The 15964-nt window shown below is 27.9% G+C and overlaps 2 protein-coding genes across 3 annotated transcripts in view; both read right to left on the reverse strand.

Annotated features, from left to right (window-relative positions):
- The window catches only part of LOC124493910 (Nuclear autoantigenic sperm protein), a 105764-nt gene that overhangs the window by 50070 nt on the left and 39730 nt on the right, over positions 1-15964 (reverse strand). The window lies entirely within an intron of this gene.
- The window catches only part of LOC124493702 (uncharacterized), a 56873-nt gene that overhangs the window by 17594 nt on the left and 23315 nt on the right, over positions 1-15964 (reverse strand). For both annotated transcript variants that reach the window (XM_075732203.1, XM_075732204.1), the window contains 8 exons: positions 14911-15048; positions 14720-14798; positions 14378-14454; positions 5733-5840; positions 5548-5613; positions 3009-3206; positions 2698-2931; positions 462-522 (listed from right to left, as the gene is read on the reverse strand). In XM_075732203.1, the coding sequence (XP_075588318.1) occupies positions 462-522; positions 2698-2931; positions 3009-3206; positions 5548-5613; positions 5733-5840; positions 14378-14454; positions 14720-14798; positions 14911-15048 (961 nt within the window). The remainder of the gene's footprint in view (positions 1-461; positions 523-2697; positions 2932-3008; positions 3207-5547; positions 5614-5732; positions 5841-14377; positions 14455-14719; positions 14799-14910; positions 15049-15964) is intronic.

Here is a 15964-nt window from a genome sequence, read left to right on the forward strand (position 1 = left end):
TTTATTTGGAAATTCCTTAAGAATTGACCGAATAAATAATTCCATTGCCGTAAGATATATATTATATTTTCATCGTGATGACCAATGGATGAATGAATGAATAGAAATAAAAAAAACATTATATAAGAAGCAGAATGCAACAAAAAAAAAATTAACCTAATCAAATTTTCTTCATTTTCACTCATGAGAATCTGTTTCTTTTTTTTCACGTTTCATTCATTCACTTTATGTTGTATGATGATGATGATGATGATGATTTGTCTGTACAAAATAAATTGGTTCACCATAAATTTATTTTCATAGAATTTTTTTTTTTTTTTTGGGCTACAGATTCAATGATGAATGAATTATTGTGGGTGCGATGAAATCAGGATGTTCCGACACACAATCGCACCCGCACGCACACGCACACAAACACTATGTATCAAAAAAAAAATGAGAAAGTAAGAAAAAAAACTTACATTGAAACTGTTGAAGCAAAACGATTCCACGACGTTCATTTTTATCAAAACTAACATGGTCCTATGAATTGATTCGATTTGAATTGAAGATGTAAAGGTGGAATAAAAAAAACAGAATAGAAGAAATATTGAATGATGAATGAATAAAGTGAAATGAAATGAAATGAAAAATATTGATTAATTTCGTTATGATTATCATTATTATTTTGAATTGAACAGAAAAAAACAACAACAAAATAGCAAAAAAAAGATATTGATTTAGATCGAATAATATTGATTGATTATCATCATCGATGATGATGAATGAATAGTTTGTTGTAGTTTTTTTGTATTCAAGAAACACGACTAACGAGTACAACACATTGAGCAGCAGCAGCGGCGGCAGCATCGACAAATAAAAAAACATCTAGCACAGGGTCCCGATTCAGTATACGGTTATTAATGAGAAAAAACGAAAAAATGAAAACTTTTTTTCTTTCTTTCTTTCTTTGTTGTTGTTGTTGTTGTTGTAGCTATTTGTCTAGACCTCATTATTAACATTTTTTTTCCCAAAGATTCTTATTTATGATGATGAAATCGACAAACAACTTTTTTTTTGTTTTCCTATGCATAATAAGGATATTGGAAAAATTACTTTGATTTATTCATTTATTTTTGTTTTCATTCATATTTCAATTCTCAATGGATGTAATTTGTTTTTTTTTTGTATCGATTCAATTCGGTCTGATACTCATTTTCATGATCAGGACACAAACCATAATCAAATCATAATCACAAAGAATATTCATAAAATAAACGAGAAAATGATGATGAAATGTAATTTTCGATTCTCTTCATAATCAAATAATAATCAGATGATTATTCAATAGAAATTCATTCATTTCTACCATTATCGTCATCATTCATTTATTCATTATCGACATCGATATCGATTAATTGTGAACGAATAAACAAACAGAAAAAAATCCTGATTAAATGAATGAAAAACTCTGAATTTCATTGGATCATTATTGATTAATTAATTCTTTGATTATTATTATTATTATTATTGGTGGTGGTTGAATCGAGAATTTTTCTTTTTTTTTGCAACATTAACAAAATATTGTAATGAGAGAGAGAAAGAGAAAGGAAAAAAATCAAGAATCGATCAACTACAATAAAAACTAGTTCATTTGTGTGTGTGTGTGTGTGTGTGTGTGCGTTATTTATTTTCATTCAATTTAATCACCATTATTATTATTGTGATCACATTTTTTTGTGTGATGAAATTGAAACAAATTGCACAATATCTTTGTTGTATTCATATTCTTTATTCCTCTAGAGAGAAAGAGAGATGAACAAGCGGCAAACGAAAATGAATAGAGAACAAAAAGAAAAAAAAATTTGAATCAATATCATCAGCATCCCACACACACACACACACACACAAACAGAATCACTAATCATCAAGAATCAAAACAGAATTTTCCTTTCACAATGTATGTTTGTGTGTGTGTGTGTGTGTGTATGGAGATAATGCAAGAGAGCTTTGATTGCACGAATCATCATCATCATCATCAATATTGTTGTCATCGTTATTTTTGGAAAAATGAAATTATCCAAATATTCAAAATCCATTTATAATCTCTCTAGCTTTATTTTATTCATTTTTTTTCCTGTCCACATTGTTTGGTTGAAAACATTTTGAATTGGGTAAAAAAAGAATACAAAAGAAAATTGAAAGAAGAATAAATAAAAATCATGAATGATAGTAGTAAGTAGTGTGATAGTGGTCTCATTAATATTTTGACTTTGATGATGATGATGATGATGATTTTCTAGTTTTTTTAGCTCTTGGGGCTACTGTTGCTGTTGCCTATAAATAAACCGTTTAATAGTAATTGGATTTTCTCTATAGAATTTCTCATAATGATGATGACGTGAGAAAATCAAATTGAATCAAATTTTCTCTACCAAACGATGGAAAGAAAATTGTAAAATTTCGTCACCAAAAAACGAAACAAAAGAGAGAGATAGAGAGAGATAAAAAGTATTTTCATTTCGTTTCTAATCGATTTGTATCGTTCATCATCATCATCATCATTATCATTATTGCTACTATTCACATTTTCACATTTGATCGATTAATTTCTACGTTTTTTTTTTTTTTTTTTGGTTTCATTGGTTGTTTTTCTTATTTCCACATATAAAATATTTACATTAGGTCAATGGTAGGACATTTCATTTCATTACATACCGTAACACCAATAAAATCAGTTTCATTCAATGCTTCACGAAATAATTGTGCCCAAAATGGATCACGATAATGAAAATCTTCAAAAGTTAATGGTGAATTTATTTGTCGTAATTTTTTTTCAACAGCCTGTATGGCTAATGCAATTGTCCAAATACCATCATATGCATAGCCATGAAAACGGCTATATTCACGTAAACGTAGACGATCATATTCACTTTTATATAATGAAGTTTCCTATTCAAATAAAAAAAAACAACACCATAAAATTGAAATGAAATGAATTATGAACACACACACACACACACACTTACAAAACCATAATATGTTTGAGTATTTTTACTCAATGGTAATACATCGGTCGAAATATAGCCATTAATCGCTTCCAATAATTGTTGTTCATTACAGCCCAATAATTCCGATTCATCATCATTTAATTCCCACCAATTTTCTTCATAAATACCGGTAATTATCCATTGATATCTACGGCCATAAATTCCTTCTTTATATGCCTATTTGAATGAATGAATGAATAAAAAAACATTAGCAATTAATCAATGATTGTGGCCAACAAAATGAAAAAAAAACATTGACCATCAATGGAAATAGATGAAGGTATATATATATCAAATGTAAAATGTTTGTTCCTGTTTCAAACATGTATGTTCATCATGGTTATCTTTTTTTTATTTTTGTTTTGGTCACTATTGTATGCTGTGTGTCTATTCGTAAATTATGTTTATGACCTTTCTATCTAGCCCATATGTAGTTATGATTTCAACCAGAACCATGTTTCACTATTATCATTATCATCATGAAACAAATATTGATATTCGTGTTCCAAGAATAATAATGAAAATAAACCATGAACCATGGAATGGTAGAAAATTCTTTTTCTTTTCTTTTTGGTATAAAATGTTATTTATTTTATCGGACTAGAGTTTTTTTTGCTGTTGTTGTTGTTGTTTTTTCTTTTCTTCTTCAATATAACACATCTAAGAAATGAAAATTACAAGAATAATGTCTGTGTGTGTGTATGTATTTCATGGATAAAAAAAAATCTTCTGTTGTTTTGTTTCATGTCGGTTCTGGGCTATTATATATTTTTTGTTTTGTTTGTGTTACATGGACATTAGAATTACATGGTCCATAGATAACTGGAAGAATTGACGGAGAATTTCTTATACAATCAATCTAACTGAAATCTTTTTATGAAAATGAAATAAAATAATAGTAAAATAGAAGAAAGATGAAAAACAAAAAAAAATTGTGTACAAATGGTTAAATCACAAGACACATCGAAACACATACATCTAGTTTGCCGGAATCATTTGGATGATAATGATAATAATAATAATAATAGTAAAATGATGATAATAACCGACCAAAATACATAGCAGAAAATAAACAGGAATTGACCAGAAAAATAATAATAATAACAAAGATCACAAAAAAAAGAAGATTGTGGGTGATGAAAAACAAGAGAAAAAAAAATTACTACCATTTTCCCCAAAAAAATGACTAAATTCTGCCAGTTTTTTTTTTGGTCCATTTTTATTCCTATATTCCAGACATAATTCCGACAACACCAATCATTCGCTAGTCGTCTGACTTTATCTTTCTCTCTCTATCTCACTTTTTGGTCTCTCGGTGTTCTGTTTTCATTGTTCTGCTCTCTCATTTTCGGTTATTTATTTATCATCATCATCACCATCATCATCATCATCATCATCATAATGAACATGAAACAATCATGACAACAGCAACAATGACTTAGGTCGCTTGCAGAGAAAAGAAAAATAAAACGAATGCATTGTTTGTAAATGAATGAAAAAAAGCGAGAAAAAAAACAACAACAACAAATGCGATTCCTGATAACAAACAAACAAACAAACAACTAGTAGGAATAACAACAAGATGACATTTGATAAGAGTAAATGATCTTTTTCATAATGGTCATCACCACCGTCATTCATTTTATTTGATTATTACAGTAATACTCCGCTTAGCGGGGTTTTGTTGCAAAATTTTTTTAAACGTAACCCCACACGCGTTAAGTGGGGTGTTACTGTAGTTATTCATTTGCATTTTTTAAATTTGCATTATAAATTCAATTCTTTTCTTGTCTTGGAATTATTATTATTTTTTTGTTGTTCATTTTGTTTTTGTAAAATATCGAATAGTGCTATATTAACATTCGAATCACGTCAACGTAGAAATAGTAGTAATAAAGTTTCGAATGTACTCATGTACATTTTTAACGAAAAAAAAATATAACAAGATATAGAATCAATCTTGTAATCATCATAATCATTATCATCATAATTATATATTTGTTATTATAATTGATTTGATCATTGACAATAAAAAAAAGTAATGTATAAAATGTAACAAGAGAAAGAGAGAGAGGTAACTAATTTCCGGTAAAAAATGTCGCCATCATCATAATCATTATTCGTATTTGTAAAACGACAACAGCAACAACAGCAGCAAAAAAACCGGAAATGACAATAATAATAACATGGAAAGAAAAATTATTTTGCAACTAATAAATAAAGTATATGACAATGATGACAACCTGAAACCAAAAAAAAAAAAAAAAAAAAAAAAAAAAAAAAAAAAAAAAAAAAAAAAAAAAAAAAACAAAACAAAACACACATGTAATCAGCTGATAAAATGAACAAGAAATGAAAACTCTTGAAGAAGAAACTCTTGAAAAATGTTAATGCATTTTTTTCTCTTTGTTCTGTGTGTGTGTGTGTGTGTGTGTGTGTGTATTGTTTGTTGCTCAGAAAGTAACAATAATAAAAAAAAACAAAAATGATGATAATAAATATAAAATAATCTTCTTACTTGACAGAATATTTTTCGTCCATATTCTTCACCAAAATTACCCACAATAATTCGTACATCTTTGGCCTATTTATTTCAATGTAAAAAAAAATGGGTGGAAAAAAAATAATAAGAAAAAATTTCAATGAAATTGGAATATTCATTTTCAATGGAAATATTCTAAAATCAAAAAATCCAAAACTTACTTTAAGATCCTGTAGATACATTTCAGGTTTCAATTCATCAGCAATACTTTGTGATGCAACAATTTCAATTTCAGCATTATCTAAATCTGTTAATAATTTACTGTGCGGCTAAAGAAAGCAAAAAAAAAGAATAAAAAAAATGAAACGAAAACATTAAGTCAGTAGAGATATGGAATATAATAATCCAAAATCAAATTGTAAAATGTGAAAAAAAATAAATAAATTCAGAATATTCATATTTCCATTCAATATTTCCAAATGTGTGTTTTCCACATGAATATCCATTATTGGTTAATGGAATACTCACCACCAGCACCACCACCACCACCACCACAAAAAAAACTATTCGATACGTGCCTCAATAATTTTGTCATCATCATAAGATTCTTTGCAATTTCATATCATCATCATCAACATCATCATTAGCATTTAAGATTTCATAAGATTATCATCATTATATTTTATTTATATTTCATTCTTGAAATGATACATGATTTAATAACTTTTCTCACTTTCACTAGAAAAAATTCAATCATAAAAATGCATTTTGTTTGCAAATAGATAGAATGACCAACCAACCAACCGACCAAACAAACAAACATAAAGACCGGTAAAAAAACCATAATGTTTTTTCACTATCATAATCATTTCAAGTGCAAATCATAATAGTAGGCAAAAAAATGTTAGTTGATAGCAATGAATGAAACGTTTTTCAATGCACAATGGACAGCAAAAAAAAAAAAAAAATAAGAAGAAAGAAAAAAATTTTATTTATAAGGAATGTGACTTACATGCAAATAATCATAAATATTTTATAATTGACCAGTATATAGGTGTATATATAGAATACAAGTGCAAAAAAAATAGTTGGAAATTTAATGATGATGATGATGATGATAAAATCTATGATGCAATTTTGCGAAATTACATTATATGTATGGTGCATTGTTAATGATGTGTATGTGTATATGTAGACACACCCATACGGATAATTTGTTTGTGTTGTCTAGATTTTTTTTTTTTTACTATAAATTTCAAATTGAAATTCTCGTGTTAGTGAGAAAAAAAAGAGAATCATCATCATGATCATCATGATCAAATATCTAAAGGCCATTTCTGATTTTTTTTTTTTTTTTTTTTTGGAAAATATCAAACACACACACACCAAACCAAACTGAAAAAAATCCAAACATCATAGAGGCGGTGATTGTGTAATTGGTAATTTTTCATCGACTAAATGAACAAATGAAAAAAAAACTAATTTATCATTTTGTTCATCATCATTGTATCGTTGAATGGATGGATCAAACAAACAGACCATTTACACAATTAGTATAGTAAAGTTTATTTTAGTCAGAGACCAGAAATTTTTTTATTTTTATTTTTTCGTTGATTTTGTTCCAAAATTTTTTTTTCCAGATTGGATTGGATCCGTTCCAAAACGCACTCACACACACACACACAAAATTTGACAAGAAAATTGGATTCATTATATTTCAAAACCATATCGATTATGATGTTGATGATGATGATGATGATCATGATCATCATCATCTGGATTCAATCTGGATTTCTGGATTCATGGTGATGATAATGGAAAACAGAGACGGAAATTTTTTTTTTTTTGGTTTCATTTTTGTCGATTTTTTTTCAAAATTGTATTATTCGTGATTTGGGGGAAGGGCAAATCTTTTTTACATTGAAAGAAACCAAATCTCAAATTCTTCATCAAAATTGCTGCATTTCGTGAGATTTTTTTAACAAACAAACAAAAAAAAAATTTGATTAATTTTTCCATTAGTTTTCTTTTATAAATATGAAAAAAAACCAAAATTTCAATGTTTCTATTTTTTCATGTCTACCGCTACTACTACTCACCAAATACTTCAATAAAATAATCGTGATGGTGATCATCATCATGTGTTTTGTTTTTTAATTTTCAAAATTGATGCCAAACAAAAAAATCAAGAAAAAATCAAGCTCGCTCAGCGAAATGAAATATGAAACAAAAACAAAAAAAAGAGAGAAGAGATCTTTATGGTAAGCGAGAATAATTTTATTGTTATGAACAAAACGTGTTTAGCGTTTGTATTTTTTTTTTGTTTTTGTTTTGTTTTGTTTTGCAAATGTCGATTTTTTTTTCTCCAATGATGGTTATGGACATGTCTGAATAGAAAATTTTCAATCAAAATAAAATGCCAAGAAACCATCGATCGATTACTGAATTGTGAAATGTTTATGATTTGCGCTTTGATCATGACGAATAGGGAAAAAATTTTGCTGATCTGTTTTTTTTTCAATTTCTGAATTTCTTTGGTAACAAAAAAAAAATTAAAATAGCTGTCATCAAATTGATCGAATCGAATGTTTGATCAATATATCGATATTATGTTATTACACTATCGATACTCAATATCGATAGTTACAGTATTTGAAAATTTTACTTTGTTTGAAAAAATTTTTCGAAATTCATTCCTCAGAAATCATATGAGTAAAATTCTGGTGATTTTTACGTGCACACGATCATCATTGAATTAGTACAGATTCTTTTGACGTTTTTGTTCCATTATTTGGTAATTTTTTTTTTTCTCTCTCTCTCCCTCTATACCACTCATTGTTTAAATGATGTTTGGATATTTTTAATATGATTAATGGAATGTTATTAAATCCATTCGTACATTCAACCGATCCGATCCGATCTGATTTGACCATAAGGCATGGTGGCAAACTGACAATCAATTATTCATTCATAATCTATAAATGAACAAGGCCTATGGCTCCATATTGTTGTTGTTGTTTGTTGTTTGTTGTTTGTTGTTGTTGTTGTTGTTTTTTTCAATATAACAAATATAAAAAAAAACAGAAAAAACAACCAAAACTTTTTTCCGGTAAAAGAATCTTATATAGTAATGAAAAAATCTAAAAGTTGAAACTTTCATCATCATCATCATCAGTCGAAAAAACAACAACAACAACAAAACTAATATAATAGATTTGATATAAACTTTTAGCTAAAAATAGCTATAAGTTTTTTTTTGACAAAAAAAAACCCGCTGACAAAAAATCTTCCCTCAAAACAAAAAAAAAATGTAAAGTCAAAACACACAACAGTCAAACATTTTTTCATGTTATATGTGTCGATGAAAGTTGCCGTTGTTGGAGCAATTTTTCAATCTGATTTTTTTTTGTTTTGTTTTTGTCAAGAAACAAATGAACGAAATAAGAAAAACGCGGTTCATTGATTCGAGTATAAGGATGATGATGATGATGATGATGAAATGGAAGAAATGAATGAACCAAAATAAAAAAAAACTCTTTGGATCATTCGGAAAAAAATGGACACACACACACACACACATTGGAACCATAAAAAAGGGAAAAGAAAAATATAAATGGAACACACACACACACATACACAGATTAATAGAAAACAAAATTATGATGACCAAACGAACTAGCTAGGCTAGGCTATCCAAAACTATGACTTGATTCAGAATCGAAATTCTTGACAGTACAATATGGTAGCTTTTTTTCTATCACCCCCATTTTTTTCTCGATGATTAATGAGTGAAAACAAAAAAAAACCGAAGAATCGAAATCCATAACAAATAAATAGAAAACAAAACAAAACAAAAAAAAAATGAAGTACATAAACCTATCTAGAACAAAATAGAAAAGAAAAAATTGGTTATAATATTTTTTTGAGAAATGAATCGACCAGAAAAAAAAATTTGTAATGGACACACACACACACAAATGTCCAATGCAGAATATATGTTTCCATTACATTTTTTTTCGTTTCGTTTCGTTTGTCTCACAATGACAATGACCATAACTCTTTTTGAACATGGGAAAAAATCTTCATTACGACTTTTGTGCGCACACACACATACAGAATTAGGAATCGCATTCATTCATTTTTTTTTGACGTCATTATCATTATTGAACATTTTTCATTTCTTGATTCCATAATATAATTTCCACCACTTTTGTTACACACACACACACACACACACACACGTATACATGTGAATATGAATTCAAAATTTTTGAATTTTTCTTTTTTTCAGATCAACAGAATTTCATGAATAAAAACCTCATCATCATAATTTTTGTCCATTCATATTGACCATAAAGTAAAAATTACGTTCTAAACGAGAAAAAAAAGTGAATTCCCAAGATACTCTCGATTGGTTGATTGAAATTTATATATAAATATATATCGAATATACATATACACACAGACATTTGAAGCAATTGAAATTGGATAGAAATGGCAATAGGAAAAACAAAACAAAACGAAAAAAAACGATAAAAGAGTATAATAAATAAATAAGAAAAAAAAACAAATGGACCGAAAAAATGATTGTACCTTTTTTTCTGTTTGAAAGAAAAAACAAAACAAAAGGTCATGAATAACAACAACAACAACAACAAACAACAACAAAAAAAACGATGAAAAACATTTCAAGTTCTATGATTATTATCATTATTATTCTACGATAAACGATATTTATTTCATTTCAGAATTGTTTGGATCATCATCATCATCATTGTTTTGTTTGGTACATTCACTTTCATATGTATGAAGAGAATTTTTTTTTTTTTGCAACTTCAATTGATTGTACCATTGTGAATCGTCTTTATTATTGTAATGATCATCATCATCTTCATCATCATGATCATCGTCAATTGTAAGATTGTACTCCAGAGAATTTTTTTTTTTTTTGGCTTCCCATTGGAGAAAAGAATGCAATTTTCGTAATATGAAATAATGTACATTTTTGATCTTTCTGATCACATTCATTCGATGATGATGATGATGATGATGAAGATGATGATCATCATTATTATCAAACGACAAATGAATGAATGAATGAATTGAATGAAACAAGTAGAAATCATACCGACGAATGTCATATTTATATTCATTAATTAATTAAAACATCAATCAATGTATCAACAATAATAATAATAATAATAATAATTAATAATCAACAGAAAAAAAAGTATTGAAAAGAGTGAAAAAAAAACACTAAACAATCAAGAATTGAAATATACTAATGTTCAGATCCGGAATGACATAGATTGTATCCATTAGAAAAGCAAGAAAGTATTTGGATTCTTGCACATAAACACACACACACACATTCAATGTTTCATTTATAAATATGTGGTAGATAATTTATGGTCATCAAGATTCATCTGGGAATTATTTTTAGTGTTTTTTTTTTGCTCTCATTCTCTTTCTCTTTCTCTTATTTCGATACTTTTCCATCATCACAATCATCATCATCATCATTGAAATTTATCCATAAAGTCGATGTGTGGATCAATGATAACATAAAAAAAATGATGATCATGATAAAAAGCGGGATTCATTTATTTTGTTTTTCATCATCATCATCAGCATTTACTAGGGGGCACAACAACAATATCGGTCAATGTTTTTTTTTTGTTTTTACTTCTTATTTCATCCTGCATTTATTCAATCCATTTGATTCTTTTTTTCGTCTATTTCTCTCACAATGAATCTTTTATTATGACAGCCATTTCTTGGTTGTTGTTGTTGTTGCCTACCACAAGAGAAGACAAGAAAATCTTTTTTTTCCGACTTTTTTAGTTTCGGATATTTCATCTGAAAAAACTGATAAAGTTTTTTGTTGTTGTTGTTGTCGTCGTCGTTTTTGTTTCATTCTCGTTTATCAATAGAATTGATCTCTGTGAAAGGGAAAACTTTCTTTTTGTAAGAAAAAAAAAATTGGACCAAAGAAAAATAAAAGTTTCATTCTCAAACTGTGTGTTTGTGTGTGTGTGGAAATTCTTGTTTTCCAGAATTTTTTTTTTTTTCGTTCGACCATAAGTTTTTTCTCAATTCTCTCTCTCTCTTGCTCTCTCTCTCTCTCACTCTTATGTTTTGATTTTTGATACAACAACATTTGAACAGTGAGTGAGAAAAAAATACAAAATGTTCCCGGTACCCAGACACACACACACACACACAAATCCAAAATCAAATGGACTTTGTGATTCTTTCACATTCTAACTGTATACGAACACACACACAAATTACACACAGATATTCCATTATTAATGATGATGGTATATTGAATGAATGAAATATAAATAAATAAATAAATAAATATCAAAATCAAATGATTCGAGACGCCCTATGGAGAAATGTTATGGCTATATCGTTTAGATAGCTTGATAAAAAAAATGGAACCTTTACGTAATACAAAACTACTATATGGAACATTAATATAAAAAAAAATAAAAAATAAAACTGAAAAAACATTATCTGAAAGACACCCCATGTGTGTCGGTGTTGTTGTTGTTGTTGTTGATAAGTGTGATTATAAATAATAAGAATGAAAAAAAAATACAAAAAAAGAAAGAAAATTTCAACTCGTCATTCGGGTTTAAATAAGCCAAAAAGCCAGGATACGGATGTGCAGAGTGTTTTTTTTTCGTATGTGTAGGGTGTGTGTGTGTATTATTCTTTTTTTTTTTTTTGGATAACAATAATAAATTGATAGAGAATTCGAATAGAATCCGGTTATTATTTTTATTCTTCTTCTTATGTGTGTGTGTGTCGATTACTCTGGTCAGCAAAACTGTTTTCACACACACACACACACATCCTGAATCCTATACATCATCATAAGACATCTTAAAAAAAAGAAAACAAAAACAGAAAGAAAAGCTACTTTAGTCTGGATAGTTGAAAAGTAGATTTTTTTTTTTTTGATTCTGGGATTTCTATATGTGACCAGTATTTTTCTTTGTTCAGCGAAATGAAACCAAAAGAATCCAAAAGAAAATTCTGTTTCCAAATACACTCTCAAATACACACACACACACAATTGATGATTGTTGAAATGTATTGTGTTGAAATACTACTTGAACACTAATAAATGTTTGAAAAAAAAGAAAAAAATTTCTTTGTTAAGCCTGAGCAAACAGCCAGAAAAAAAAAAAACATGATAAAAATGATGATGATGAGAAATAGATGTCGTTCATGATGAACGAATTTATCGATAAATCGATTATCATCTTTTTTTTGAAAGTATATTAAAGCTTTTTTTGAGAAAAAGAGAGAAAAACAAACTTGAATTTTTTTCCAAAAAAAAAAAAAAATAAAGAAAAAGAATTATTAATGTACACCATCATCATTATCATCATCAAACATTGGAAATGAAAACACAAGATAATTACTTGTGTAAATACACATATAGACACAAAAGTTTTTTTGTATACCAAGTTATCATACATACATACACATTTATGGTCAATAATCGATCACAATTGTAGAAATATAAATTGCAATGTGACACGAACACACACACACACATGAACAAAGTAAGAAAATTGCCATATGATGATCGAGAAAAAAAAATGAAAGGAAATGAAATGAGAATTATCATCATCATCAGATTCTTTAATTCTTTCGTCATTTTCGAGTTTTTTTTTGTTTAGTCTCATTATTCCGATATATATTGATACAAAATAACAAATTTTTTCATTCAACAACAAAATTACAATCACATATTGTTCTCAGGAAAAAAAAACAATTCTCATATTTATATTCATAAAATGCAAATTTCAATACAAACAATAATAAGGTTTCTGATTATTATGGATGATGATGAATGGAAATGGCAGAGAAAAAAATGAATGAATGAATGAAAACAAAAATATTCAAATACAAAATATGGATACATTCTATTTTTTTTTCATATTCAAAAACATCTGCGTCATTATCATCATCGACTGATGAACAATTTGGGTGAATAACAATAACAACGAATACAGAAAAAAACAGAGAATATTCTATCATTATACAGGAAGCAATAATCGATTGGCTGATTTGTTACAATTAGAATTTCTGCAGAATATTCTGTAATGATAAGAAAAAAAAGTGAAAAAATTGATAAATTTTTATTTCAGTTTTTTTTCAATAGAGAGAGAGAAAAAAAAACATATATTCACATTCAAAACATCTGTTCCAACAACCATATTAGTGTGTAGATTTCATATCATTCTGAAATCAAAACATTAAAATTTGGAATTGAAACATTAAATTTGATCATAAAAATATTCGCCAAAAAAAAAAAAAAAATCATTATGGAATCGTGAATATTGCCTCGAAGGAAATGCATGTTGTTGTTCAAATTAAATTGAATATATATAAAATGGTCAATCATTCGTCAGTTGATAATAACTACTACTTCTGCTACTACTACTGGGAAATTATTCCAAAAAAAACTTCCGTTTGAAATTGATATCGGTTATTAGGAGGAAGAAATTTTTTTTTTGTTCATTGTCAGAAATTTTCCCGATAATAATAATGATCAAGATGATGATGATGGTTGGAAAAAAAAAGTTGGTTTCATTTTCGAAAATATTCTTCCCGCCTTATTTTCTCTTATATAAAGAACAAACATTAGGTAATGGTAGGTGGGTAGTAATCATAATGAGATGTGTTGTATTGTAATTTGACCTGTCAACACACACTTATAAAATGGTGACATTTGATGATGTTTTCAACAACAGTAACAACAACGACAAAAAAAATTAAATGGAAATGACACACTGCGGGGGAGGATTTATAAATATAAAAAGAGAATGAAAATGAAACTTACCAGACTATAACGAGGCAAATTTTGATAAATGGTTCCAACTTTTGTCCAATTGAAAAATTTCAACAACTTGACACGTGCTGTCAACAACAACGTTATGTCGATAGTTGTTAAATGTTAAATGTCATGTTCGGTTGGTTGGTTGATTGTTTTGTTGATACAAACATACACACACACCCACACACAAACACACACACATAGCACAAAACATGATGATGATGATGATGATGAAAATTTTTGTTTTAAAAACAAAAAAAAAATATAGAAATTGAAAAAAAATGTTAAGGATTTAGAATGTCAGAATAATGATTTTGTTACAATTTTTTTTTCAAATTTTCAACTTACCAGGGTTAAATGATCCTTCACTAGGAACGATACGAAAAAAATTGGCAGTTGTGGCAGTAAATGTATCAGCATATGACAACTGTGCGAAAAGTGAAAAAAGGTAGGCAGAAAAAAAATCAATAAATTCATTTGTCAGAATAATCATCATTTCCATAATAATAATAATAATAATAATAATAATAATGACTCACCTGGATTAGATGAAAAAATTTTGATGTCTTGGCAATTGGATCGGTTACAGATGGACATGCACCACCAAATAACAATATTTTAACTGGATCTTCATCAAGCATTCGAAAAAATGCTTTCATACCATAAGCTGCATCACACTGTGATATGAATATTTTTTTTTTAATTTTATTTTTGGGCGATGAATTAATCAAATAAAATAGAAAATAAAAAAAAAGTTAGTCAAGAAACAAGTGAGAAACATACACACACACACACACATCAGAATATTGTGTAATAATAAGATCAAGAATAAAAAAAAAAGTTTCAACTTATAATGAATACGTGTGTGGGTGTGTGTGTGTGTGTGTGTGTGAATAAATGCTCGAGGTGTCAATTTAATTGACACATATACACACGCGCACAAACACGCACACAATCAAGTCGAAACAATCAAAAAACGAGAAAAGGGTTAAAGTTTTTGGAAAGAAAAATTTTCTTTTTTATATAGACAAAAAATAAGATTCTGTAAGCCATGACAAAATTAGATTCTAGGACAAGGGAGTGGTTATTTCATTACATGGGTGGTAATTGATGGAACATGTGACATACACACACACACATGACTTTGTTGTTGTTTTCATTATTAGTTGATTAATTGATGAATTATTTGTCAAAAAAATAACACAAATTGAAAGCCAGTCATCGAGTCCAATGCATCTGTATTCGTAATGTAAATATAGATGATAAATTGAATTAACAAAAAATAAAACATTGGACTCAATGATTAACTTAAAATTTGTGGACAATTTTACGAAAATCAATCGTCGATTGACAAAGTCATATAGTGTGATATGTATGTTGTGGTGGGTGTTTGACTGTAGGTGTGGACTGGACAGGACTGGACATGCAAAATATAGCTAGATTTAATAGATTTTTAATTTCAAAGAGAAAAAAAAACAAAGCAAAACAAAAAAAAATTCATTTTTATAATCAAAATGCATATAAAAAGCGAAAAAAAGTTTATTATTAATGACCGTCATCATCATCATCATCATCATCTATACAATGCTTTGT

Source organism: Dermatophagoides farinae, chromosome 6 (genome assembly GCF_024713945.1).
Source record: "Dermatophagoides farinae isolate YC_2012a chromosome 6, ASM2471394v1, whole genome shotgun sequence".
NCBI lineage: Eukaryota > Metazoa > Arthropoda > Arachnida > Sarcoptiformes > Pyroglyphidae > Dermatophagoides > Dermatophagoides farinae.